The sequence below is a fragment of the Kockovaella imperatae genome, assembly GCF_002102565.1.
Source record: "Kockovaella imperatae strain NRRL Y-17943 chromosome Unknown BD324scaffold_23, whole genome shotgun sequence".
Classification (NCBI taxonomy): Eukaryota; Fungi; Basidiomycota; class Tremellomycetes; order Tremellales; family Cuniculitremaceae; genus Kockovaella; species Kockovaella imperatae.
Genome location: NW_019028963.1, coordinates 3,765 through 28,887, shown reverse-complemented (window position 1 = coordinate 28,887; position 25,123 = coordinate 3,765). Strand labels below are relative to the sequence as shown.

Sequence of the window (25,123 nt, the reverse complement as noted above, 5' to 3'; positions counted from 1 at the left end):
AAGGGTTGGGGCTTGCTTTGATGAGTGTCAAAACACAGTCAGTCTTGCCATCTGACTCGGCAAAGCCTCCTGTGTAAAACCTACGGAATACGTTGAGCTTGATAACAGTAGTGAAGTGGTCTCATTGATGAGGAAAGACCCACAGTTTATTCATAATCTCTGCAGCAAGGCCTCTTTCGCGTCCTCTCTACTGAAGTCCTTGATCAAGAGGGGATCATAGGGCAGCGGCTCCGCTTTCCCGGGGCCGCGATTTGGAGCGGGCGGGCATTGACAGGTCCGGAGTGAGAAGCAAGATCATAATCGATGTGTCGGGAATCACCTGCCGCGTGGCTCACGATATGACGCGGCTCGTTCTCGCTCGCAAAATACTCCACGTTGACGATTGATGACGTACTCCAAACAATCCGCGCTGTATGCTTGTCAGTTACAAGAAGCTCAACTATGAAGACCGACCATCCAGTATCCGAATGCTCACTCCAAAGCCCCAAGCAAAGCATCTCCCAGATCCTCCAGCAGGACGACGGCCATGGTGGCCTCGCCTGTAATGTCGATCTCCACCTCAGGTATCTTTTGAAAGACGCTCCGATTCCACTTCCATCCTTCCGTCCTAAGCCATAGCCTCATTATCATTTGCTACCCTCGCCGCCAATGCTGAAGAGCGACCATGCGGCAGGGAAGGATCTCCGTCTTCACATTGGGGGAGGGGGGGGGGGGGGGGGGGGGGGGGGGGTTATACAGAGCTTAGCGATAAAACCATTGCGAAGGATCTCGAGAACGATGAGAGACAACCGCTCCACATGTGTCTGGGTCCGGCCTAACCAGGGGAGGTGAAGACTCAGATGACGATGCAGAGCGGATAGTTGCAAGAGAGTCCAAGAGGTAAAATGCTTGAGCGGTCGAAGTAATCGGCATCTCCAGTGAGTCCTCTGCGCGCAAGGTCGCGCGATCTCACACGCTGAGTTCTTGAGAAATGATATGGCTTTGAGTCTCATCAGAGCTGAAGTCCCCCAGGGTTAGCTCCAGGGCGGCGGCATGACGTGTGGGGTCGGGCAGGAGGAATGCGAAGTCCGATCGGGAGTGTCGTTTACTGCTGTCCGACGGAAAGTCACCTCCGGCAGAAGAATCATCTGGAAGCAGATCTCTTGGAGAAACACGCGTGGCGAGGCGAGACACCCGGCCCCCGCATTGAAAATCGCTGCCATCCCGTCCGCAAGCCTAGGCAAAGTAGGTTAGTCGTTGCATACCCAGAGCACATGCCTCACTCACCATGTTTCAAGAGGGTCGTGAGCGAGCTTTTGTTGAACTGCGCCTCTCTCAGATGGTGTGGGAGGGTCATCACTATCCAGCCCAGACGTGAGGGGGCGAGTGATCATTTGGTGCAGAGCCGGTTTCTCGATTGTCCTCATCTGATCTTAGCAAGTTTCACTTTCGTTGACGCGGCAGCGTGGTATCGACTCGCCACCATGGTGGCACAAATATGGCCGATTCTCGAACCGTGAGGATGCGAGTCGATGCAATGAAGAGGGACCGCTGGATAGCTTGGGTCTGCTGCCCGAGGAGAACGATGAGGGAAGGGAGCAGTGCATGGGAACGTAGTATATGAGTTTGGCAATACTAGGATATCAGCGCCTTGCCCTTGAGATCATGCGTTCGGCTCTGATCATTCAGGTGAATGAGGACGGTTATCGGGTGGCAGCAGATAAGAGTGTATCCGATACCGTTGCCATAGAGCTCGTGCAGATGCTGCGGTCGTCAAAGTCGGCTGATAGCGGATAAAATGTATTGCTCACCTGCCCTCATGGATGCGGCATGGACAAAGGAAGGTCTCTCCGGACTGAAGGCTTGTCCATGACCGGCATATTCAACGATTCTCCTGCTGTATGAGGAACTCAAGTGCGCTTCTGGAATAACGCAAAGACTGTCCGCGAGGTCCTGACCCACCCCACCGGTCCGTTCCACAGGTGGAAGCGTAGAGTTCCCGACAAACATACCTGCCTTGGAGCCGATGAGTGGACGGGCCTGAGAGATGAAGGCTTGATGACAAGAAATCCAATCGAATGGAGAATGTCGAGACTCTGAACGGCAGAGGAAGGCGGATGGGAGACTATGATCGCCCAGATCGATCGACAACGTGCTTGCCGGTCGGTCACTGTCCTCTTGAGCCTGCAGAGTGGCTTGGAGGGTTGTTGCAGAACGTGATCATCGTTGCGGAATAAGGACGGCTTAAGATCAAGCCGAGTATGATAGTGACGTGGTGTCCCATGTCGAGCAAGGTTGTCGTAACGCTCAAGAGTGAGATGAGTCTGAGGACACCACGCCGCCGAACCCATCACCAAAGCGAGACCTCTCGAGAGGCGAAAGAGATGTGGATGCAGGACGTTGCCACAGAAGTCGAGCGTGGTTGTTGAAAGAAGTTCAAGAGTACCGGATGGAACGAGTGCATTAAGGATTGAGGGTTGATGAGAGAAGTCCCTCCAGGGTCCCCGGTCCTGATGTTGAATGGGTAGTCAAGGGACAAAAGTAATCTCGATGTACATGACCTGAACTGTCTGGCACAGCTTGTTGAGTGGAGAGAGACGCAGAGAATTATCCTCCGTCATCCGTGTCGTTCCCTGACCGGAAACCAGGTAAGTGCCGGGGGCCTTCCAGATGTCGAACCCGTAGGTATGGCGATGATAGCGCAGAATGCGAGTATGGATAAGCATCACCACAAAACCGCGTTACCAGTAGCACGGGTCCGGGTGGATCAGGTGGGGTGGAGGATGAGAAGGAGGTTCGGCGAGTTCCTCACATGTACATGTACCTTATGGCGACGGCTTGGGAGCTTGTCGGTGTGAGAGGGTAGTCCTGACGAAGACATATCAGCGAGGCCTTGAGGAGCGCAGGGACAGGGAACAGGAGCTGGACATACTCTTGTTTGTCGAGAATCACGCGTACTTTGACCGATCTTTTCTTGCGGCGTTGAAGGCAAGGGACCATGCGAGTTGCTCGGTGGAAGGATCCGAGGAGTGAAGGCTCCTTGAGGAGCATCGACTCTTTCCGGTCCCCTCAAATGATGTGGTAGCTAGCGATATCCTTTAGCAATTGTCTAATCCGACCATGAAAAAGGCTCACAGGTTCGTCATCCGGGGGGAAATCAAAATTTGGACCCTCCATACCGTTCTCCATATCAGACAGCCGGTTGAGATCGAGATCAATCGGAGAAAGGTGATGGAAATTGCTAGCATTCTGGTCGTCTTCTTCCTCGCGTTCTCGTCCTCTTTCTCGCTCAGGAGACAGGTCATAGTCCCTCCGACCCCGAGGTGGACGAGTCACAGCGTGGGAGTCTCCGAGATTCAATTCTTCCCAGCCCTCTCTAAAATTCCTATCTTGATCGTTGAATCCCCCTTGACCATTCCGATACAATTGTTCTCGTCTCTTGTCGGTGCGTTGACGTTCCGGCGCGAGTGAAGTAGTAGACGTCATCGAGGTTGGAGCACGTTGTCGGCGAGCTCCTTTGGCCTTCCTCCGACCAGTAGGCTGAGCCCATGCAGCTGGCTCTCTGTATGGCTCTGGAGGAGGCGGAAACCGACTGCGATAGATCCTTGACGCTACAGCTGATTTGCTCATGGAATACGCCTTGGGGGCAGAACCCTCTGCGGGCGTTGATTCATCTGGCTGGATGGACGCTTGACGAGATCGAGTAATCATGATCCGGTAAGTGAGCGGAATGTTGAGGGAGGTTCAGCAGGAAGTCTGAACTCAGACGTGTCGCTTCTGGTCTAGATGGGTAGAGTCTGGTATGTATCGTTGCTGAGTAGTTTGAAGAATAATGAGAAAGTGAGAAAGTGAGATGGAAAGAGATTCGGGGGAGATCGACATTTTAGGCGGTGCTTTAAAAACCACGTCATCATTTTGATATCAATTTTAGCAATTCAACAAACATCCCACTCTTTCGTTCATCTCTTCATTTATTCATTCATTCATTCATTCATCCATTCATCTCAAGAGCGTCGCGATCACCAGGCCTAGCATCAAAACGAGATACAGATGACTTCAGCAGGCCCCTCCGGAGCAGCCTCTCGGAGCCGAGACCCTCCAGCCCTCGATGCTTCGGCCAAGCCGCAGGCAAAGCTGGAGGCCGACCAGCAAAAAGTCCTCAAGCTCTTTCAAGGAATGTGCGATTCTTTGACCAAAGACCAGACAATGACTCTTGGTTATGGAGACCGGCAAGAACTTGCGACCTGGTTTGGCAAGCTGATGAAATGCCTCGAGGAGAATGACAAACAAGCGCTAGACACGCTGCGTAAAGTGAGTGACTGCATCCAACTTCTGGAGGTATGTTGAGCTAACGCTATCGCTCCTAAGGAGAGAGATGCGGCTTTGAAGGAGGTCAAACGCGTCACCTCCGAGCTGAACGCAAAGAACTCTGAGCTGAATTCGATTGCCAAGAAGTACAAAGCTGAACATCAAGTCCGAAAGAAGATCAAGCTCGCGATGGCGGAACTGTCAGACGGATCGGACGAGATCGGCGAGGACGATGAAGAGTAGGCAAGGGAAGACTTTGAGGAGAATGGTCTCAACGCTCCTTATCACGCGTAAGCGGTGAGTAGACATTCCGATGCCCACGTGAAGAACCTGCTGAATACATCATGCAGCTCTGTGGGAGAGGTAAATGGAATGGAATTGCGGACTCTGTCCAGGGGAAGAGACTCTGCTCCGAAAGGATCACAATGATGTGGATCACCATCCTCCTCCCTTTCCAGCCATTCTCGGCCAACTGCACCGATCTCCTCAACACCCAAAGCCAACGAGATCCATATCGCTCTCCTTGTCAATAGTCCCTTTTCCCAGTCGAGATCTCATCCAAGTTACGAATCGGTTTTACCGTTACTGGTCTATCATCCGGCCTTCTCAAAGACTTGCGGTCACCACTGTGTATATTGGTGAAGTTATCCGAATCGTGAGCTTTGCCTTGAGCATACATCGGTCTGCGTGGGGACATGATGCGAGGAGTCTTTACCATGAAAGGATGAAGAACGTCGAGCCCTAGAGGTAGACGAGCTCTGAGCATCAAGCACTAGATGTGTGAGTGTATATCGGCCGCCCTTCAACAGAGTATGAGCTGATACTTGCACAGGCACATTCTTCCACAATCACTTCCAGGTCTGTAATCACCGAGCCGCTTTCCACCTCGACATACTACTTGACCCTGTCAATACCGTAGAAAGAGGGACAAACAGTGTCTGCGTCCAGGGCTGTATGGAAGATACAACTCCCGCCTCGACCATGATCGACAGTCCTCCAACACATCCGCAGGACTGATATTCATACGTCTAGGGTCCGAATCAGAGCGAGGATGCGTACCGATGGGCCACCGATGAGCGAAGAGTATGAGATCGGGATGGTGAAGTAGAGGAGAAACGGACATTATTAGTCAGTGGACATGCTGTACGGGACATGCTGTCTATAAGATTTATCCCCGAAAGCATGTCCGAATGCGACCGAGATATACAAATCGATTGTCAATAGTACCATGACTGTACATCTCTCTCGAAAAAGAATGGCTTAAACTAAGAACTGTGGAGCCAGTCCGGTATGTGCACTCGGTTTGTTCTTGACAAATCCCCGCGAACTTGATGGCACAAGGACACGCTTTCTCTGCGACCGAACTAGAAGCGACGGGATACATATTGCACATCATGGGCAGTCTGTATAGGGAGCAAAACTCGAAGCACGCCAGAGCGAGCAATTAGGTGACGAAGAAATATCGTAATTGGACAAGAAGGATCAATGTCGAGGACGGAAAAGGTCATCTCCCGTGTATAGTTCGTATAGGTCATCTGTCAGGTGTATTTCGTCCAGTGAGATCGATTTCGAGATAATTGTGAACTAGCCCAGGGTTCAAGAGCTCCTTGATGTGCCTACATCTTGAGCCCATCCCCCTGCCCGCCAGCGAGTTCTGCGTCCTGGACGGCCTTGAAGGTTGGTCTGACATCACTCTGCCCTGACGACGATTGCCCTTTGGAAAAGGTAGACACGGCGATTCGTTCAAGCTTGACAACGAGGTCACCCGATACGTCATGAGCGTATTCAGATACATGCGCTCCTGAGGGCGAAGGTCGTCAGCACCATAGTAGGCAATAGTCACAGAGGTAACGAACGGTAGGCAAGGGCAATAGATGCGGTACTCACCTTGTTCGATGCCCATGCCAGTCGCAGAGGCATTCGCTCCAGTTCCAGGGATTGCATCCGCTTCTTCTTTGATGTCGCTGTCATGGGCAGCCTCTGCCTCGTCTTTGATGCTCATCGGTACCGATTCCTCCTGGGCTCTTCGGGAGATGACTGCCTTGGAGCTCTTTGTGGCAGCTCCTTCAAATGAACCAAAGACAGGCTTGAGACCACCTTGCTTGACCTTGTCGGGAATGGTAGTCTTGGATTTGACTTCCTTCTCAAGCCTCCCATTGACAATGTGTGAAGTGAAGCTCATGGCTTTCGCCTTCTTGAGCCCCTGTTCCCTCAGTCGTTTGGAATCCTCCATGCGCTTCTCGAGAAGTGCTCGTCTCAATCGCCCTTCCTTCACTCTATTCTCCGATACAACGGTACTGTTCCAGTATCTTGTGGCCGTAGAAGGAGGTCGTGCTTTCTCAGAGGTATTGGTGGCGATCTTTGGCTTCTGTTGACCACTTGCCTTCTGGCCCTCGGCGGATGGTCGAACACTGACGTTTGCGACTGACTTGCCGAGGGAGATAGCGAATGGATCCAACTGGGCAGTCGTTTCGCCCGTGTTCATGGCAGGATCGTGGGACGAGAGCAGAGGCGAGTCTAGCCGGTTCCCAGGCTCCAAGACCTTGGGATTCCAGGGATAGGGCGAGCCAGGAGGTGTTTTCGATTCCTCCGTAGATGTGGTGATAGCGGCAGCATGCCCAGGCGCTTGGGCCTCTGGCGAAGTGGGCGGCAGCTGTGCTTCGGAAGGCGAGGACATGGTACTGTATCAATTGACAGCAAGGACCTTGGGATACCGCGGGATGAACTATTGGAATGGGCCAAGAATGGTCGAAGGGCGGGGGAGTGCCAGGTGGGTTGACCCAATGATGACCGAGCGAGGTAAGCGAGGAGCAGGTGTTCAATACGGGCTCGAGACGACGTAGATAGCTTAACGGTCTTTGATGTCTATCCGGAACTGATCAGTAACAACAACAGTCACTAGGAGAGGAGACACACACCTTCTTTGCTCCGGACTGGAATGGTATCAAAGTGTCTTTGAAGAAGAGATACAACGTTGAAGGTAAAGAGTTGAGTGATTTTTTCCAAGATGCCATTTCCGATAACGAGACACTCAAATAACGACTATACCTTAGTTTAGTGGACGCCACGGTCAAACAGGCATTTTGCCACATGAAGGGCAACATTCCGAAACTCCTGGACACCCAACACCAGGCATGAGCTATCCCCTCCATGCTGTGTACTCTCTGACTCTGCACGGAAAGCCAGGCTTGTCTGCTGCAGGAGGTTCCGAGAAGTTTGACGAGATCAAGCGACTATCACTGGCTACTGAGGATCCCGCGATCTCTTAGCTTCGAAGAATGAGCCCCTTCAGACAATCGATCGGCTCAATCGATCGGCTGATTGGCAACGTCGAAGACGACAGACACTCGGTGAGAGCCAAGGCAAGAAGACGTGCTTTCGTCTTGTACAACGGACGCGATTGTGCAGCAAACATCGATGCAAGGATGTACTACTCTGATTGTCGAAGGCGTTACATTGTACGGGACCTCGAATGTGTCCGATGGTATGCCAGCATCTGCCATACAGCCTATGTACATCTACGGGAGGGAACAGAGTACAAGACACCACGCAGGATACAAGCTACCGCGTGTCGATGCGGAGGGGGTTTATGCATCCCAGAAGTACTCGAATGCCTTCGCATTCAAGGCGACAATAGTCGATAGTTGCCTGCGAGGGGAAGGGATGAAATGCCTGGAGTTTCTTGGCGTCAGCTTGTGTAATCGTAGTACGGGGGAGGGGTCTGGAAGGGGCACGGCTTCCGAGAGGAGAGGCGAAGTCGAAGGTTCCAAATGATAGCAAGCACTCACCAAAGACTTGCTTGTATAAAGACTTGCTTGTACTGCTCACCAACTTGGGAAAGCGACGGCGACCAGACAGCTAGACAATGTCAATCAAGGACGTGGTCATGCAGCAAACCGACTCACCTGACGAAGGCCATACCATGAGATGATCTGGAGGATTGGATAAGGAGGCGCGAGACGATCCACCATGATTTTGACAACGCTGCGAACTGAACATCGGTCAGTATTTGTATCTTGTAAGCGGACAAGGCAGAGGAAGGAGGAGAGTAGGGATGGGAGGAAGGGCGTATCAAAGAAGAACAAGAGACGACGGCTCAACAGACCCGAGGGAGGACCCGAGGGAGATCTTCATAGGAAGGGAAGGGAAAGGGAGAGGGAGCGGGGGGGGGGGGGGGGGGGTAAAGGCGTCAAGCACTTACGGGTCTACATCCCAAACATTGATCGACTCAGTGGAATGGTCAACGTGACCAGGTATAGACGATTGATGAGCAACCTGTGCTGACGCCTACCGGCAGTCAGCAAGATGTCAACGACGAGGGACCGTCTCACCTATTGTCGCTCTGATGAAAACCCTCGTCGATAACCGTCACTCATACGCACCATCACGAGCCCCCTTTGGATTCGACCTGACCTAACATCGAAGATGGTTCAAGGTCTACCTCGCAGAGGGTCATGACGTTGACGATGATAAAGATGAAGTGGTATGATGAGGGTGACCGGGGCAATTGAGGTAGAAGATGTAGATGTAGAAGAAGAGGAAGAAGAAGAAGAGGAAAAAGACGAAAATCAGATGAGGAGAGGGGCACTATATACCATTGACAACGCCAAGACATTTGAAGCGCATGACGATTGGTCGGCGTTATGATTATGTGGCATTCTCTGGGGATGCAGCTGCTTTATGAAGTGGGCTCGGCGTTATGTGTCACGTGGCAATCGACTGCGGAAAACAAACAACGATGACGTCGAGGAGACCTGCCAACGCCCCACGTGGCTCGGCGTTATCTGCGAATGTGGCAGGAGGTATGACGAAGAAGCGCGGTCTCTGTTTTCCGGAGATCGTCTCCGCCACCGATACAGTGTATCTCCGATGGCTGAAGATACTGCAGCGCTTGCACTCCTGGACATACATCGATCGAGTTCCATCTCAACTCATCGTCCAGCCCTTGCCCCGCCTCCAGCTCCAAAGTACGACAAGCTCGCCCAAAAGAGGAAATTGATACAGAGGCTATCTAGCGATCCCGAGGCCCTTCTATTGATCGATGCCCACAAGTGTGTTCGCTGCAGAGAAGGAGGATGGGACTGCTACGTGACCGTCAAGGAAGGCTCCAGGAGGTTGATGTGTCTGTCTTGCGGCACCAATACCTGCTCATTCTCAAAATTGTCCAAAGAAGAGCATCCCTTCCTCCGGATCGGCAATCCAGAGGGGTACGTCCTTAAATTCCGATCGAATACACCTCGTCAATCTTCTCTTCCGGGGACTACAGCTACAGAGCCAGCTATTGTTCCCGCTCCTCACACCTCATCTCTTTCCGGCGCTTTCCAGAGCACCACCGTTGGGGCACGCACCCAACAGTCACCTATTCCATGTCCACCCTCATCACCCCTTGCGGCTACACACTGCCCTCCTTCCGACACCATTTCTCCGACTCCTACCTTTATGACAGCCAATCTCGCATCGTTTGTGGTCTCTCGGGCACTTCTTCAGCTGGAGAAGGACCCAAATACATGCGATGACCCATCCACGTCAACACAGCTTGCTATGTCGATCTTATTCCCCTACAAGAGGTCCGAAAGAACAGACGGCATCAATACAGACTCTGGTTGACTTATGACGAAAGGTTAATGTTATTAAGACCGTGTTCTGGGCCGTGTGAGGGTTCTTCTTGTGGTGAGCCCAGTCTTTCAACCCTTCACCGCGCTGAATCACTGAGCTCGGCTCTCAGGCACACTGCCCGAGGCGTAAAGACCCCGTCTTTCGAATCTCGCGCTAGGCACCCACCGCATCCCCGCATCACTATGTGCATGCAACTTGGATATCGAAGGGTACAACATCATGTGGCCCTCATTCATACCTACATCGACTTCTCCATCATGTGCCATGCTGAAGATCACTCAAAGCGCCGTTCAGTACACGTACAACGGCCTTGGCCTTGACGATCTCATTCTCGGAGATGTGTCGCTCAAGGGATTGTCCCAGATGGAACAGCATGCGGTAGACACCAATGGAGGGGTCGTCTTCAGTCGGCGGACAGAAGATCACGACCGAGTCATTAGGTAGACCCGGAATGCTTACAGAGATGTCAGGGGTAGACTCGCTCGGTCCAGACGGAACCGAGGTTGACGGCATGGTCTCCTTATGCAACGAATTGTCGATCTGAGCCAGAATCTCTTTGATGGTGAGGGGAATGGATGGGAAGACGCAGATATTTGCCAGGATCTGAGGGACACCGGTAAGCTACTGATGATGCGACTGCAAAGCTACTTGCCTGGTATGGCTTGGTGCCTCCACCCTGATCCTTGCATTCGAACCAATCTCCCGGGATCCTCACACCTGACTGTAATTTAACCACATTGTCCATATCATGCACCGAACCATGAGACCATCCTTGGTCCTTCAGTGTTTTTCGGAGTCGCTGAGTCCGCTTCATGATACTCCAAGCCACCTGCTCCAGAGAAGAGGGCAGGCTTCCCGGATAGACAAATGACCGGACAAAGTTGTGATATAACGCCAGTGCAAAAGCGGCACGATGGAGTCCGTCTGTGGTATCCCAATAGATACAGGGGACTGTGGGATAGTCCTCGTCCTCCTCAATTTCGACATCCTCCTCCTCTGACCAGTAACCGAGCAGCGTCTGTGCCAATCGTAGCGATTGATCTTGAAGGTTGAGAGAGCGAATAGAATTGAAGAGTACCCTCATCCGGATGAGGACAGCGATCAGCGGATTAGATGCAACGTGATAGGATCCAGCCAAGACGTCCATAGGAATATGTACGTAGTCTTTACAGATTGCTGAATCATCTGAAATGGTCACTGAGGGTTCCGTATAGTCTGTGAATCGGCACAAAAGGGGTAGTGCGGTGATGCATGTCGATACGAGTCGAGGGTAGAGTTTGGCCCAAGTAGTATCGTATCGTGGCGTCAATAGAGGGTATAGAGCTCTACAATAGTCCTCATTGTACCCGTAAAACATCGCAGCGATGTTCATATCGGACTGCCCATAATGCCAATGACAGCCATGTCAGTTCCGTTCAAAGAAAGATAAGAAAGCAATTTTTTGAAAAACCTGATTCCGAGATGATCACGTGATAAGCAGAGGATATTCGGAAACGGCGGACACGGAATTACAAAACATTCCTCGGGAAAGGCATCTTGGACCATATTTTGGTCCGTATCCTTTGACATTGTACTCCAAACATTCAACATCTAAACATTCAACATCTACACGTATAACACAAGGACGACCCTCGATAAACAATGCCAGCCAGAATATCAGTGAGCATCATGACGCCTCCTAGTCTCTCCTTTGTAGGAGAGTCACTCCTCCCCTCCCATACGCAGGTGCTATGTCGCGTTTGCGATTTCAACGCTGACTCGATTCAGGTCCTTCACCAATCTCGACCATCACCCTGCCCCACCGGCACACCACCGACGGACACCGATCCCGATCAGACAACCGACTCAGTCCCAGATTATTTGGCAGACGATGCAGACCTCAAAACGAAGGCGCTTATCAAAAATCTCTTCAGGGAATATGAGGATAAATTGACAGGGTTGAATTCGGAATTCAAGGTCAGTGTCAGCTACCACCTGAGGTCTTTCGTCCCATGGCTGCTTGATCATTCACGATGAGCAGTCTGGAGTCGCTAGTGTATGAGTGTGAGCTGATATTCTTTGGCAGATCGTGCTGCAGCAGGAAGGTCTGAGGGGGGACGTTGCCGAGGACATCGTTAGGGACCTGATGGAGAGCGGAGAGAAACTGCTCAAGGACAGATACTCAGAGCTTTTTGTGATACAGGTTGATCAGGCGGTGAGCATATCAAGAATGGTCCTGCTCCCTCTGCCGCGATGATATCGACCGTTCGTCTCGTGCCGCCAATGCGATACCCGGAGGTTTTCCACACCGGCTCTTCTCCCCGCCTTTGGAGATCGGACGACACTCTTCCTCCAATCATTCTTTCCACCCTGAGTGCCACCGCTGACGGAGTCTGCGTAGCGTTCTCGAAAGCGCATTCGTGCGACTGGTGACGAGGGATCTGTTCATCAAATCGTCCGGTCCAAACGACGTTCGACGGGGCACTACTCTCACAGGCAAAGTTTGGAAGAAAGCTATCAAGAAACCCCGGAAAAAGCCCACGAAGCGGATACAAGAGAAGCGACATCTGTGGAGAAACCTCGTCGACCTTCAAGAAGATCGATGGCAAGCTCGTTTAGAAGCAACATTTCCGTGAGTCTAATGGTACCAAGACCGCTCCATTCATCCCACATCTTCAGGCGAACTTCATCGACTGAGAAGCCGAGATCGATGAAGATCTAGAACTTGATGACATGGGCGTGAGTCCACGTGGTGTGTAGGATTCTAAGCTGACAGCGTTCTGTATAGATGTCATTCCAGCTTTCATCTCACGCAGCATCAAGCTCGGCTTCTACCTCAACGGCCAGTCGGTCATCATCCTCGAGCACGCTGGCTTCTCGTTCCATTCAAGAAAGCAAGAGTAACAAAGAACGAAAAGAAGCAGGAGCTGAGCGCATCGATGAACTCCTCAAAGCCGTGAGCACCCAAACAGCGGCCTTCAGGTGGGATTTGACAATCCCTCCTCCAGCTCCTTTACTTGCTTCGAGGATTCCTTGGGGAGCACGAGGAGTATTCAAGAGGTCGAAATCAAGCTCTTACGATTGCCAAGGTGTACAGTGAGGCCTGTGATGTCAACGGATTTGTGGAATGTGAGTCGCAATCATAAATGGCAGCCCTGACCCCTTACCTATCCTAGCTATACTCAAGTCTGGACTCAAGAAGTACAGGGACTCTGGAAACGACTTGAATCGACTGGACGACTCCTATAGGAACAAGAAAAAACCTGTGCAGCATCGCACGACCTACAGAGGAGGGAGAGCTGGCACGGGTTCACACCGGTCATCGATCAGTCGTGACTGAAGATACGTTAGAGTTAGAGGTTTCAACACAGAGTTGTAAATATAGGCTGTGAGCAGTTTGTACAGGTAGACATCGTTGATCTCTGGGGAAGGGACAAAGCGTGGATGGCGTCCATGTTTATAATCATGCATGACTCATTCACGATTCATTCGAGCTCGGAACTTGACCAAGTGCAGCGGACAACAAGGTGACCAACGATGTTTTCGACCCATTTGCTGACACGGCCAAGGTGCCGAAGGACCAAAGCCTATTCCGACGGCTTGCAAGTTGGTATTCGACTAACCAGAGCAAGGCGTTTGTCGGCGATGGGTGACGAGACTGTCGTGAATCGGAGACTTCCTCAGAGTCCGCTTACCCAGGGGTGACTCGACGTAACACGAGAGACTATGCGGTTCGAAGCAGGGGAATGGACCAGCGGCCAGGTAGCCGAGATCTTTTACCAGCCAAATTGATGACTGGAGGAGAGCAGGCGCTAAGCTTCTTCCGGGAAACGACGAGAGTCCGCAATGACACCGTCGAGGACCGAGGTGACTATGATTGGTTTTCCGCTTGGAGCCTTCTCAACCGCACGACTTCTTGACTCAGCCAATCAAGCCGCCTCATCAATTTTGGGAACTTCAACCTATACCATTCCAGCTCCAAGTATGGATCTTCCTCAGGGGGATAGTTGTTCTCGATCTGTTCTGAGGAAAGACCATGATTTTCCGGATTGAGATCTGCTGAAGCGGTGGAATGATTCGACACACCGGGAGCCTCGGGCAGACTGCCGGTGGCAGGCCCTTTGTCGCTGGTACTCCCCTCGTTGAGCGACGTGCTGACAGCTCTCGAGTGCGATGGACGTGATGTCGCTGGACTGCGTTCGGCCATCAACCTCGAGCTGCTTGCTTGAGGAGGTGGCTCATCATTCGCAGGTGTCTCAGGTGACGGAGACGGCGGACCAGAAGCTGAAGCTGGAGCTGGGTCCTCGTCCGGTCGCTTCATGGATGATGCTGACGAGGACGCCGCGGCTATCGGTGTGATCGAGTGGGGGGCCGAAGTCTCGGTAGACTGGAAAGTCAGTCTTAGCTGATGTTATGACACCGGATCGATCGCTCGCTTCACGCAAAGAAACGATGAGTTGTGGTAAACTCACGGTATCCGGAATGCTGAGTGAGGCTACAAATTCCTGTCGACCTGGAGCATGATGACTTGATTTCTCCGAACTGACAGAACGTTCTCTTGTAGCTGAGACCTCTCGTGATATGGCTGAGCTCGGAAGGGATGAGGCGATTTCAGCGGGAGAGAGTCGTCTGTGCACCGTGGAGGAAGGTGGCGCATCACCATCGACGTCAGACGCCAGTCTTGAGGATTCCATCGAGGATGGAGAGGCGGGCTTGCCGAAGGAGTCATCCGAAGGGCCCAATCTTGTTCGATCGTCGGACAATCTGGGAAGAATTATCGTCCGAGCGTGGGCTGATCGCGAAGTTGAGCCATCCTCGGCAGCTGATAAGGGTAATCAAACGTCAGCGAATTCGACAGGTGCTCGCCGGGTGTAGGCACACGAGGTTGATGTACGGCGTAAGGGGAGGGGGAGAGGCAGATGTCAAGAGGAGTAGCGATCGTGAGGCGGAACAAGACATGTTCGCCCGACTCACGATCAGTGACCTCATGCGAATCATGGCTCTTCCCTGCGATTCCTCGCGATGCTTCAAGCTTGACCCTTTTGCGGTCCGCTTTCTCCACTTCTGGACCCCGTGTCCTTTTAGACTCGCGGGCAGCCTTTTTGTTCCTCCTCCCACTAGCATCTCTAGACCATTTACCATCCGGAAAATCACTATCCTGTAGGGGTCGCCGGATCAACCTGCCGTCTGCATCCGGGAACAATCTGACATCAAGATGACTGGATGCACAAGCTGTCTTTGACTTGGAGTGACGAGAGCAGGAAGAGGTCGAGATACCGCCCCCTTGATCCAGAGAGTGTATCACAGGCACGTCTTGAAAGACGGTCTCGCCCTTGTGGGTGCACTGGACGTCGGGATGCCTGACGTAGGTAAGTTACCATTTGGAGCCTGCTGCAGCCAGCTTACTTGAAGTTGGAGACTTTGTCCTTGTCAACCGTCCAGGTCCAGCCAAGCCGTCTCAGCTCCTCAAGGACGCTTTCAGATCGACGCGAGTCTGAGGCAGATGAAGTAGAGGTCGAGGAAGATGCAGCAAACATTAGAATATATATATAGTATGGAGAACGAAATTGGAAGAAAAGGAGAAAAGCGAAAATGAAAGTGGTATATGGTCGCGAAGAGAATTGCCGAATCGGGCAGAAATTCGCCGCCACAAGCCCTTCTAGTGGGTCATGTATCAGGTATCTTGATATGCACGTCTATACTTGATGGCTTGTCGAATGAGATTGTCGGACGGGTGCTGCTCACGGGGACGCTGTGCTTCAGTTTCCACATACTGATTGAGATCTCGCATACTTACATCTCCTCCGCTCAACGTCATTTGCTTCAATTTTGCAATCTCCAGCTCTGCCTTGTCCTGATCACGCAAGGCGTTTCGAGCTTCTTGCTCTCTTTGTTCGATTTGCAGTTGACGGACCCGACTCGTTAGAGCCTCCACCGACTCTTTCGCTACGTTTCAAATCACTCCTCAGCATGGGCCTGGCCCTGAACGTCTCGATCAACCTAGGCACTTACCTTGGCTCAACTCTTCCTCACAAGCTCTCCTAGCTGACCGCTCATTCGTGACAATGTTCACCATCTCAATCTCCTTTCTGACGCGCTCTTCTGAGTTCAAACGACGGTGTTGCTCTAGTAGTGCCAGTGCCTGACGGGCCTCTTCTCTCAATCGATCTTCCTCTTCGTTGTGCATCGCGTTGTCAATTTGCAGCCTTTGAACAAGGTCCTGTTGCTGACCAAGCTGCTGCTTGACCTGTATCAATTCGGTCTCGGTGTGGCGTAGGTGAGACGCGTTTGCGTCTACCTGCTCCTTGAGTCGCCTTTCGGTTTCTATGTCACGTGCAGTCGCACTCGCACGGCAGGGTTCAGAACCGACCGATGCCCCGCGAATAGGCTTGTCAAGCGACTGATTGGCAGCCCTTTTCTGTTCCTGCCTGAGTCGAGCCTGTTCCATTCTGGCAAACTACACAGTATCACGCGCTCATAAGCCCCTCACTATCGAGGTAAAGGAAGCGCGAACTTACCCCGACTGCTTTCGTCGTTGCTGTGCGATGCGGAATGGCTCGGAGTGACTGGATTTCCAGCGCCCAATCAATACTCCGCTTGCTTTGTAATTCGTGATCTGGATGGATGGAAGCAGTCACATAGATAATGAGCTTGACCGACCGTTGATGCTCTTTATGCATGGACTCGGTCAAAATTCGGTTCCTTATGCGAGAGCTCAGCGACATCGCTGATCAAAGTGACTTACAAATTGGACGCCCGAGCTTCGCCATGACAAGGTTTGCCTTTGGCCAACAGGGAGAGATAGTTCTTGAGATTGAACAAGCTACGGCCTTTGGTAGCAGCAACTCCAAGTTGCGCTTTGAGACCTACTCAGTCTGTAAAACACGCCCGCTCCTTGGATCCTTCAGATCAGTGACCTCCTCACTTCGCTCTGTTCCAGGGAGATCTAGAGCATGAGCATTGCCGTTTGTCAGGGCGTCCGCACCTCCCAAGACGATGTTTGAGCCCTGTAGATGACAGATGTCAGAGGCATCTTACCGGCCGGAGTGAACAACTCGACTTACGATAAAGATCAGGAGACAAGATCGCGAGCTAGCCTGGTTGTTCATAGTTGACGCGACTTCACGAACACCCTCAATCTGCTTCATGAAGTCTTCAGTGATACGGCCCGGCGGTACAGTCTCAGCAAATGAATCATTCTCGACGACGCATTGCTCCTTCTTCTTCTCAGTGACCTGACTAGGCTTCCAACGCTGAGACCCCCGCAGACGCATCGCTTTGACCAAATCATAAATCTTGGAGCCCAAAATCTCCACGATATGCACTGGGGCGCTCGATTCGTCTTTCGCGTATGATAGGAGGGATCGGATGAGCGTCGATTTGCCAGTACCAGAGTATCCCCATGTCAGCAGTATAATTCGACCTGCCTATGCGTCAGCTTCCGGCATGTTCGCTCATTGTCATCTTTGAGATCGGCTCACTGTCATTTCCAGTCAAGTTTCGAACCTGCGGCCACAGTTCGCGACCGTCCACATCGGGGTGAGAGACTGGGTTTCGGACCACATCTAAACGGCAAGGCGATGAAGCTGAGTGATGATCCGGTCTCTTATATTGTGATGCAGTCAACCCACCAAATGATTTGTCGCGGGATGTCAGTCTCTCTTGGAAAGTCTCCAAGTGCTGACATTGCTCGCATCCACATCCCTTCAGTCTGACGGAGACGTCAATACTATCGCCAGGATTCTGTTGAATGAAGGACCATACCTCAGCAGGAGGAGTGGTCTCTCCACTCTCTGCACGCTCGTCTTGGGCGGGTTCGCTTGTCGCTTGGTTTGCGACATTGTCAGGGTTGAGATGCAAAATGTCAGCCAGAGTTTCCAAGATGCCATTTCCGAGCTGTCACGTGTTTCATACGAAGCTTCCGCTCCGCCAGCCTGACAGAGACCAGTCATCCAAAGGGAGGGAAGAGACACGACGGAGAACGGCTTCACGAGGAGAGTGTTGCATCCTGTACTACGGAAATGCTCTGATCCGATTCGACCTCTCTGGTTAGCCCTTGGAACGTAGCACTCTCTGTCAGAAGGTCATCTTCAGCGTGATGAGCGGCGTATTCTGCCCCGTCTTGTTGCAAGTCGACCCCATGACGTGTCTTTTGGTTTCCCAAGTGCTAGAGCATCCTTTCTGGACTTAGAAGCGTCTCCTCCGTCCCCTCATTCTCGTATCCTACGCGTAGCGCTGCACACCATGCATCAGGGGTCATTCTCGAGCCACATCCCTTCACAAATGGGGGTGTATCACATCTTGTCATGTGTCCAGGAGACGTTGTTACGCAGTACGATGATCCAGTAGTGCATCCATTCTGCCCGTTGGAAAGAATTTAACAGCCTTGACGCCGGGTAGCCGAGAGTCTCAAAACTATGACGTGCTTATTCTGCCGATATCGGCGGTTGGCCGCCCGTCGTTTTGAACAATTCTTGCCGGCGCTTTTTGCATCCCAAAACGTTCCTCTGCCAAGCGGCCTCAGAGCTTCATACACAGCAGAGTACATGAACAGCTATGGCGTAAGCTATCGAGTTTCAGAGCTTAGGCTTAAATATATGCATGCAAATGAGGGTGGTCCTGATTTTGACATTTTGAGCCAATCTGCCTACTTACGGAATTCAGTCAAAACACAAAGATAGAATTAGAAATAAATGTCTAATAAAACGCGAGTAGAACGCGAGGAAAAGATTTGTTTTGCAATCAACTCTAGACGGATTACACCTGCTGTTCCTAATCTGCTTGAATTCACTCAAAAGTCGATCACACAAAACTTCATCACCCTCTTTTGCATGCATGTAGAGCTTAGTAAGAGCTGAAACTTGGTGAATAGCGACTGCTACGGTATGCCAAGTACCTTGCCAAGTCCCAAAGTCTTAGAAGGTCTGCAGACTGAGAATTCCGGTAGAACTCCAGTATGGACCAAAAACGATGGGCGACGACCGCCGAATATTGCCGGTAAAAGTATGTCATACAAAACGCCACACGGTCGATAAGTCCCAAACACCGATATCTCTATAGCCTCACAAAGCTCGTATTTCGCCTTCACTTTACTATCTCGTTAATGCTCGGCGAGAATCACCGAGAACATTGGTGACGAGCAGGACGTTGGCGCGAAGTATGGACTGGAGAGGTAAGGCTCGGCGATGTGTATGTACATTCAGCGGCGGCAGATAGCCTCAGGTGAATCAGCTCAATGCTACTAAGGTTTTGCATCTGATTTCGATCATCGTCTTAAGCCGCCTCCAATTACCTTTGCCCGCCTTCATTCGCCGCAAGCAGCCTTTGGATTGACCTTAGCTCGCTGGACTGCTCTCTCTGGGCTCTCGACACTAGATACCTTCCTTGCCTCCGTTCAACAACCTTACTCCGTGACATCTGCATGTATAGCACAGGATTCGAATCTACCGATAACTCCGAGCTGTGTGCCGGTATGCTGCAGCGTAGCGCTAGGCAAATGAACACGTTAGGGCTTTTGATGATACGATCGCATCCGGGCTGCATGACTGCATCCGGATTTCGCTCTCACTCGTCGCCGCCACGTCACGCTTTACATCTCTTGGTCATGAGTACGCGATCTATGGACTAAGGCTTGGGAGATGCCGTGAACGAAGAGGGAGACTTTCCCCGCTCCATCCGGTTGACCATCAACGACTACACGCGACCTCGCACGGAACGTCATCCTGAAGTTCAGCCGACTTCAAGCCTTGAACCTCAATACCTTTTTCCGACTTGTCACGAACAGTCCTGGCGGAGACTTGGGCATAGACGTCGCGTTCTCTCATCAGGCTGAAAATGAGGTCTGGACTCGCAAGCCTAGCTCACTTTGTGGAAGAAAGCTTTGAGAACTTGGAAGACCACGCACAATTTGATCGAGGACGAATCCAAATACAAGATTGGGCAATGAAGGAATCCAGGGCCTAAACCTGATGACCGGCGTATCATGAGCAAGTTCTGGAGTGATGGGGCTGATCATAGGTATCTGATGTATGACATATGTATTTATAAGTCTCTCCCATTCATCATCAGCTGTCAAGGCCAGACTTCATCCTCGAGAAGTGACCTCAAGCTTTCCATCTATCCTGGGATGGAGCAGAGCAGGTACAATGATTGAGCCCTGTAGCATGGCATGGTTTAGATAGTTTTGACTGCTGGGAGGCCTACGAATGGTCACTCACCAGATCATTGGTACGTGGCGCGGTCTGGTCAGCGATAGATCTCTCGCGAAGTGCGGGGAAGATGGCGAGTACCGAGAAACACCATCAGGCAAGACGGGGTTCACTGATATTGTGTACGAAAGCAATGATCTTTGAAGGTCAAGTTGGCCGATGGTCTCAAGCCTGATACCCGTCTTGAGAATCACATGATCTGTTAGTCGTTCTATTCCCATGACCCCCTTCGCTTACTTACGCACTATCGTAGGAGATGCTTCATCCTTTTCACTTTAGAGCCCCGCAGGACAGTCATTCTCATGGAACTTGGATCAGGACGGAGTGATCAGTCTTCGATGAGGAGAGAGAACATTGTCGACATATGCCGTCGTTGGATTCGGTCGAGAGCGAATCCCCATAGACAATGTTGATCGACGTACCAAGTCCTAAGGCGAGATGGCACCGAACCATCGCAACGTATACCGCTAGATAGATTACCTCGCGGCCTTGTCATAGTTAGCTAAGACGGCTGGCTGCACGAAGTCTCTCCATTATGAAGATATCTAATGTAGCCGTGGAGGTCTGAAGAATCGAAGGAGATAACGCTCTCATTTTCCGTATGACCAACACCTCCTGGGGAGGACGTAGCTTTTATACACTCTGATTATAACGAGATAGTCATGGTGACTGCCTACCACTGCTTCTCCAGGGCAGACGGACCAGAATGGAACCAGGTTGGGAACCCCCTGCGTTATACACTTGAGATACCCTCCAGGGACTCCGGTGGGGTGGCCATTGCCCTCAATCTCAGAGCATGCAGTTGAGAGACTCTCTGAGGTGATAACGCAATCTAGGCTTGATCTTGGAGCAGAAGTCACCCCAACTGTGACAGATCAGACGGTTTTCGCAGTGAACATGTGACTGGAAGTGAGGTTCCTGCAATGGAAATCTCAACTGGTCAGACCAGGTCGATGTGCATGTCCAGTTGAGGGATTCGCCGAGTGTGTTTGAAGTGACAGGCTCTGACAGAGCACAAAATTGCCTGAGTGCTTCGAGTTGCAGCTAATCCATGGTTCGGGTATTGACACACTGCACAAAGGCCATCACAAGTATTTCCAGTCTTGAAAATGAGATCATTACATGATACATAGTCTGTGTGATGAATCGACTGAGGTAGATAGATCAATCGAGCTCGGAATTTGCATGAAGACATGCGGCGAGGAAGGATCATCCCCAGCCTTGCCTCCATGAATCACGGGCGCTCCTCTACTCTCTCCGAATTGTTGTGTCATCGATCCAGCTCCAGCGTTCTCGAAAAGGAATTAGAGGCTCGTAAGGTCATTGCAAAGAGGTCGTCATTAAGGAGTATTTGTTCTATCCGTATAGAAAGGGATCGAGTGAAAGCGTGAACAGAGGTGCATTCGGAGGAGAGGATCGTCAAACGGATTGGCTGGCTGTGAACCGCGGTACACAAACACATGTCGAGCCCGGGATCGGACATCTCATGACAGTTGACGAAGGATGTCAACGACCTCTTCGCATTCGCTTCTGACCATTTCGTCCCAATTCAGATCAGCATGAGAGGTAGACACCTGACCACCGTGCGCTTTGATGGTCTGCGCATGCAAACAAGCTCGACCAAAGTCCACCAATCGGACCTCGCCAGTCGTATCGAGGAGCCAGTTGCGGGGATGGGGATCACCATGTACTATTTTGAAGTGGTTGTGCAAAGCATCGTACCGGCTGAGAATGTTTTGCCTGATTCAGGGCATGTCATCAGTGTACTTAGTGGAAGGAATTCGCCGGACCCACTTTATTCTCTTCCGTTCGTTCAGCGAGGACCCCTTCCATCTCGTCAACACGCTATCGCCGCCGTCTTCTGAAAGACAACACCATATTTCGACATCAGCAACAATGTTGCCGAATAAACCACAGAAGGCCGGCGCAATCTGTGGACCCGAGCCGTTGCTCAGAGCGGTCAAGCACTGAGCATCAATCATGATCTGTCGGCGGATGTCTTCCACTTCATCATCCGGAGACAGTTTCGGGGTACAGAGCTTGATTACTGCGCTTTGCGACTGATCGAGAATAGCTCGAAACGCGTCCCACATTGCACCATGTCCGGCAAAAGAAGTACACAGCAATGACCGATCTCGAGCAGCCAAGTCAGAGTCTGCGGCTTGCGTCGTGGGTTCTGTGATCGGGAGACCATTGTCACTTTCAGGCGAAGGAACGTGAGCAAGCTTGCGAGGCCTAAGAGAAGGAGTTGAAGGAGGTGTGAGCTCTGGGGCGAGACTCCAGTCGAAGCACTTGTCCAGTCGATAGAGGGAAAAGGATTCACTCGGAATGTTACGGAGGATGAGCTCCAGAGGGAGGTGTACCGAAAGTGACTGGTGAAGGTTGAGCTGTAGGAAGCGAGGATCAATATGCGATCCCTGGCACGGAGGAGACTCACCTTGCTGATGTCCAGTCGAGGCACAGGAGAAGGTAGGTCGCCAGCTATAGCTCGTGTGACAACTTGAACTGGAGCAGGGCGAGATGCGATCCGATGCCTGGTATGAGTTCCGCCAGGCTGATCTGAAAAGCCATCGCGGGGTCCTGCAGTACGTGACACAGAATCTAAATCGAGTGCAGGGCCATCTTCTTCACTTGATTGATCGTCTTCATCCCTACCATCCTCCGAGCCTGAGGGAGATCTTTCCCTTTCCCTCTGAACGGGAGGTGGTATCCGAGGCTCTCGCGACAAGGCATGTCTCCGACGGGGCTGATGATTATCGTCCGAATCATCATCGTCATCTGGGCCATTGTCGTTGACGAAGTCCGACCGAAGTCCCAGCGTCAAGGCATAAAAACATCCAAAAGTCGTGTCCACCAATCGGTCCGCATCATCTGTACGGACATGACGCCTTTCATTGTCAGCATAGACGGGAGGGAGGACCTCGATGTGATCATCTCCAGTCTTGATGAGGATGAGAGTGGCTCGATAGGTCGTCAGGACGCCAACAGATGATTTGCTTGTGATCATGTTTATGACTGTCTGTGTGAGAGTCAGTATCGTTGCTTTGGTGTATCCTTGACTCGCCTGTTTGAGGATATCTGCGTGTTTCTGACTGCCATCAAGATGTGTACAATTCCTCAGGTCAATGCCTAGCCGTCCTATGGCGTTGTAGATGCGAGTGATGAGACATAGCGTGCCAGTATCGCACTTGACTTCGACCGCCACTCCGTCAACCCCTTCATATGATATTTTGGTATCTGGGCGTCCAGAGCTCCCCCGGGCAATTTCGTACCACATTCTCGTACGCATCGGATCGGATGCCGGTCTCATTCGAACGAGACTGAAACAAGGATTAAATATGGCCCGGTTCAGAATGTCGCTGCGTAAGTTTGCTTCACCCAGTCCGTGTTGTGGTAAACTGTTCACGCCGATCCTGGCCTCGTCGAAGAGAAATCGGACATCGCTACCCCATGGTCGCAATCGCTTGTTGAGCATTCCTCTCTGTCTCAAGATGCGTACCAGAGTCTCCCTATGTCTGGCATTCTGCTTGATTGAGAATGGAACGGTGGGTTTTCGGTTGGACGATAAGGGTGGGAGAGAGAAGCGATCAATTGGTGGTAGCTTGTAGTTGAGTAGGACTTCCGATAGGCGAGGGAAGAGCAGATCGTAGAGGAGATATGCAATGGTAGATGCCAGAAGGATGAAGACCGTTAACCACGATGTCGTGTCCATGGTGAACATGAACATGATTGAGGTGTGAAAGGAAAGTATCAGCGCGCGACGTGATCGTGTCGAGTTGAATGATTATACTTCCGTAGCTGACCCAAACATTCGACGGTGTATCCGTCCTTTCATGTTTGAAACTACCGATATGTAAGAAGTTGATTCGTGATCCGGCGTCTCGCTCTGGAGGATAGATCACTCATCGAAGCTAGACATCGTTCCCTTCGGATCGTACCGTCAACAACCCTTTAACAAATAACAATCCTCAAAGATGAGAGGGTGAAGTCTCGCCGCCATGGGAAAATACGGGTGCCACGGCATTTTGATCAAAAGGCCGATCAAAACGCCGAGCGTGGCATGTAGACTTGCTACCGGGGAAATGCCCGGATTACCCGGTTGACCAGTGGCCGGCGACCTCGCGGCAAAGCCACATAGATCATAAACCATTTGTAGACCGGATCATGGTCATGCAAGTACGTGGTACCCAAGCGAGACGGTGCGTGTGGAGCTCCCCGATGCGGAGCCCACTGCTTTCCCTGAGAGAGAGATGAAAATGATAGGACAAGAAACGCGTTGGCCAAATGTGGCGGTCCAGAATATACACTACACAACGTCACGTCATTGCTGACCACTGTCGGGGCGGAGCGACACAAGTCAAGGTAATACCCGAGTCTAAGAGAGCTCTGAGCATACTTTGGGCCCTTGAAAGCCCCATGTCTATACATCAGGCATCCACAAAAACTTGCCATCATCTCCGCCGCCTGTGAAAATGTAAGTTGTCCGCTTCACCGAGAGGTGTATCTGGAGCGGATTGACTTCAGTCTTGGAGAGTAGGCCCCTGCAGGGTCGTAGATGTATGATACAGTTGATCTGAGACAGAGTGTGGAACTGGACGTTGAGTTGAATCCGATGATTCTAAGTAATGACGAAATTCGGCGGAACGCAAAGCAAGTTTTGTCGGGAGGTCTAAGCATGGAATGCCATATTTAGTGAGTTGATGTCAGGAAGATGGTAGTAAAGGACTCGGGTATTACTTCTGTTCAGCTGCATCGATCAGCATTCGAGATAGGGCTGACATGCATTGTTACAGGGTAATCACGAGTGGTGAAGGAAAAGTGCCACACTTGTCCGGGACAGTTGACTCAATTCGTCACGTGAACTGTCGCGATACGGAAGTAGTGACGGCCCACATTCGCATCTAAAGATGCTAGAATACCTATTTCTGCCCTTCACTCCTAGCTCGCGCGGCTGTGAAAGCGTAGGGACGTTAAGACCCTGACTATGCTCCAACTCTACTTTAACCTGGTAGGATCGTCAGTGACATCACGGT

General features: G+C 51.6%; 10 protein-coding genes across 10 annotated transcripts; 3 read left to right on the top strand and 7 right to left on the bottom strand.

Moving 5' to 3' along the window:
• Nucleotides 1-2,787: 2,787 nt before the first annotated feature.
• Nucleotides 2,788-3,690, bottom strand: BD324DRAFT_654206 (hypothetical protein; the record flags this gene model as incomplete). The annotated part of the gene is made up of 3 exons (XM_022018767.1): nt 2,788-2,847; nt 2,912-3,064; nt 3,115-3,690. 3 exons carry the CDS (start codon nt 3,688-3,690, stop codon nt 2,788-2,790), a joined length of 789 nt encoding a protein of 262 aa, XP_021867713.1.
• Nucleotides 3,691-3,951: 261 nt separating this feature from the next.
• On the top strand, nt 3,952-4,863 carry BD324DRAFT_284981 (hypothetical protein). The gene is made up of 3 exons (XM_022012376.1): nt 3,952-4,290; nt 4,351-4,584; nt 4,638-4,863. Exons 1-2 carry the CDS (start codon nt 4,030-4,032, stop codon nt 4,528-4,530), a joined length of 441 nt encoding a protein of 146 aa, XP_021867712.1. The 5' UTR covers nt 3,952-4,029; the 3' UTR covers nt 4,531-4,584; nt 4,638-4,863.
• Nucleotides 4,864-5,793: 930 nt separating this feature from the next.
• BD324DRAFT_284753 (hypothetical protein) lies at nt 5,794-7,264 on the bottom strand. The gene is made up of 2 exons (XM_022012375.1): nt 6,175-7,264; nt 5,794-6,088 (listed from the first exon to the last, which is right to left on the bottom strand). The coding sequence occupies exons 1-2, from the start codon at nt 6,962-6,964 to the stop codon at nt 5,904-5,906; spliced, it is 975 nt and encodes a 324-aa protein (XP_021867711.1). The 5' UTR covers nt 6,965-7,264; the 3' UTR covers nt 5,794-5,903.
• A 2,964-nt stretch (nt 7,265-10,228) lies between these two features.
• BD324DRAFT_284732 (hypothetical protein) lies at nt 10,229-11,312 on the bottom strand. Its single transcript, XM_022012374.1, has one exon. The coding sequence runs from the start codon at nt 11,273-11,275 to the stop codon at nt 10,424-10,426; it is 852 nt and encodes a 283-aa protein (XP_021867710.1). The 5' UTR covers nt 11,276-11,312; the 3' UTR covers nt 10,229-10,423.
• A 259-nt stretch (nt 11,313-11,571) lies between these two features.
• Nucleotides 11,572-13,222, top strand: BD324DRAFT_654202 (hypothetical protein; the record flags this gene model as incomplete). Its single annotated transcript, XM_022018766.1, has 8 exons — nt 11,572-11,595; nt 11,671-11,859; nt 11,969-12,097; nt 12,284-12,514; nt 12,589-12,621; nt 12,671-12,838; nt 12,891-13,011; nt 13,059-13,222. 8 exons carry the CDS (start codon nt 11,572-11,574, stop codon nt 13,220-13,222), a joined length of 1,059 nt encoding a protein of 352 aa, XP_021867709.1.
• Nucleotides 13,223-13,331: 109 nt separating this feature from the next.
• Nucleotides 13,332-15,435, bottom strand: BD324DRAFT_640019 (hypothetical protein). Its single transcript, XM_022017312.1, has 4 exons — nt 15,289-15,435; nt 14,857-15,242; nt 14,355-14,704; nt 13,332-14,269 (listed from the first exon to the last, which is right to left on the bottom strand). Exons 1-4 carry the CDS (start codon nt 15,417-15,419, stop codon nt 13,754-13,756), a joined length of 1,383 nt encoding a protein of 460 aa, XP_021867708.1. The 5' UTR covers nt 15,420-15,435; the 3' UTR covers nt 13,332-13,753.
• A 95-nt stretch (nt 15,436-15,530) lies between these two features.
• Nucleotides 15,531-16,147, bottom strand: BD324DRAFT_640018 (hypothetical protein). Its single transcript, XM_022017311.1, has 3 exons — nt 15,895-16,147; nt 15,680-15,828; nt 15,531-15,619 (listed from the first exon to the last, which is right to left on the bottom strand). Exons 1-3 carry the CDS (start codon nt 16,067-16,069, stop codon nt 15,557-15,559), a joined length of 387 nt encoding a protein of 128 aa, XP_021867707.1. The 5' UTR covers nt 16,070-16,147; the 3' UTR covers nt 15,531-15,556.
• A 606-nt stretch (nt 16,148-16,753) lies between these two features.
• BD324DRAFT_684309 (hypothetical protein) lies at nt 16,754-17,723 on the bottom strand (the record flags this gene model as incomplete). Its single annotated transcript, XM_022019212.1, has 6 exons — nt 16,754-16,828; nt 16,868-16,889; nt 16,947-17,305; nt 17,364-17,447; nt 17,514-17,593; nt 17,647-17,723. Coding segments are annotated over 6 exons (696 nt in total), but the record flags the coding sequence as incomplete, so codon positions are not given.
• Nucleotides 17,724-19,912: 2,189 nt separating this feature from the next.
• On the top strand, nt 19,913-20,374 carry BD324DRAFT_640015 (hypothetical protein). The gene is made up of 3 exons (XM_022017310.1): nt 19,913-20,038; nt 20,100-20,272; nt 20,336-20,374. Exons 1-2 carry the CDS (start codon nt 20,028-20,030, stop codon nt 20,263-20,265), a joined length of 177 nt encoding a protein of 58 aa, XP_021867705.1. The 5' UTR covers nt 19,913-20,027; the 3' UTR covers nt 20,266-20,272; nt 20,336-20,374.
• Nucleotides 20,375-21,574: 1,200 nt separating this feature from the next.
• On the bottom strand, nt 21,575-23,802 carry BD324DRAFT_610671 (hypothetical protein; the record flags this gene model as incomplete). Its single annotated transcript, XM_022014208.1, has 3 exons — nt 21,575-21,830; nt 21,885-22,477; nt 22,528-23,802. 3 exons carry the CDS (start codon nt 23,800-23,802, stop codon nt 21,575-21,577), a joined length of 2,124 nt encoding a protein of 707 aa, XP_021867704.1.
• Nucleotides 23,803-25,123: the final 1,321 nt, after the last annotated feature.

What these genes read in the sequence shown, in the direction of transcription:
- BD324DRAFT_284732 (XM_022012374.1), bottom strand. Translation starts at nt 11,275, where the DNA reads ATGAACATCGCTGCGATGTTTTACGGGTACAATGAGGACTATTGTAGA.
- BD324DRAFT_284753 (XM_022012375.1), bottom strand. Translation starts at nt 6,964, where the DNA reads ATGTCCTCGCCTTCCGAAGCACAGCTGCCGCCCACTTCGCCAGAGGCC. An exon ending in TGGCATGGGCATCGAACAAG is followed by an intron (nt 6,089 to 6,174) that starts GTGAGTACCGCA and finishes CTTCGCCCTCAG; the next exon opens with GAGCGCATGTATCTGAATAC.
- BD324DRAFT_640018 (XM_022017311.1), bottom strand. Translation starts at nt 16,069, where the DNA reads ATGCACAACGAAGAGGAAGATCGATTGAGAGAAGAGGCCCGTCAGGCA. An exon ending in TGAGGAAGAGTTGAGCCAAG is followed by an intron (nt 15,829 to 15,894) that starts GTAAGTGCCTAG and finishes TTTGAAACGTAG; the next exon opens with CGAAAGAGTCGGTGGAGGCT. An exon ending in TGACGTTGAGCGGAGGAGAT is followed by an intron (nt 15,620 to 15,679) that starts GTAAGTATGCGA and finishes CCCCGTGAGCAG; the next exon opens with CACCCGTCCGACAATCTCAT.
- BD324DRAFT_284981 (XM_022012376.1), top strand. Translation starts at nt 4,030, where the DNA reads ATGACTTCAGCAGGCCCCTCCGGAGCAGCCTCTCGGAGCCGAGACCCT. An exon ending in CGCTAGACACGCTGCGTAAA is followed by an intron (nt 4,291 to 4,350) that starts GTGAGTGACTGC and finishes GCTCCTAAGGAG; the next exon opens with AGAGATGCGGCTTTGAAGGA.
- BD324DRAFT_640019 (XM_022017312.1), bottom strand. Translation starts at nt 15,419, where the DNA reads ATGTTTGCTGCATCTTCCTCGACCTCTACTTCATCTGCCTCAGACTCG. An exon ending in GACAAAGTCTCCAACTTCAA is followed by an intron (nt 15,243 to 15,288) that starts GTAAGCTGGCTG and finishes TACCTACGTCAG; the next exon opens with GCATCCCGACGTCCAGTGCA. An exon ending in CACTCAGCATTCCGGATACC is followed by an intron (nt 14,270 to 14,354) that starts GTGAGTTTACCA and finishes CTGACTTTCCAG; the next exon opens with TCTACCGAGACTTCGGCCCC.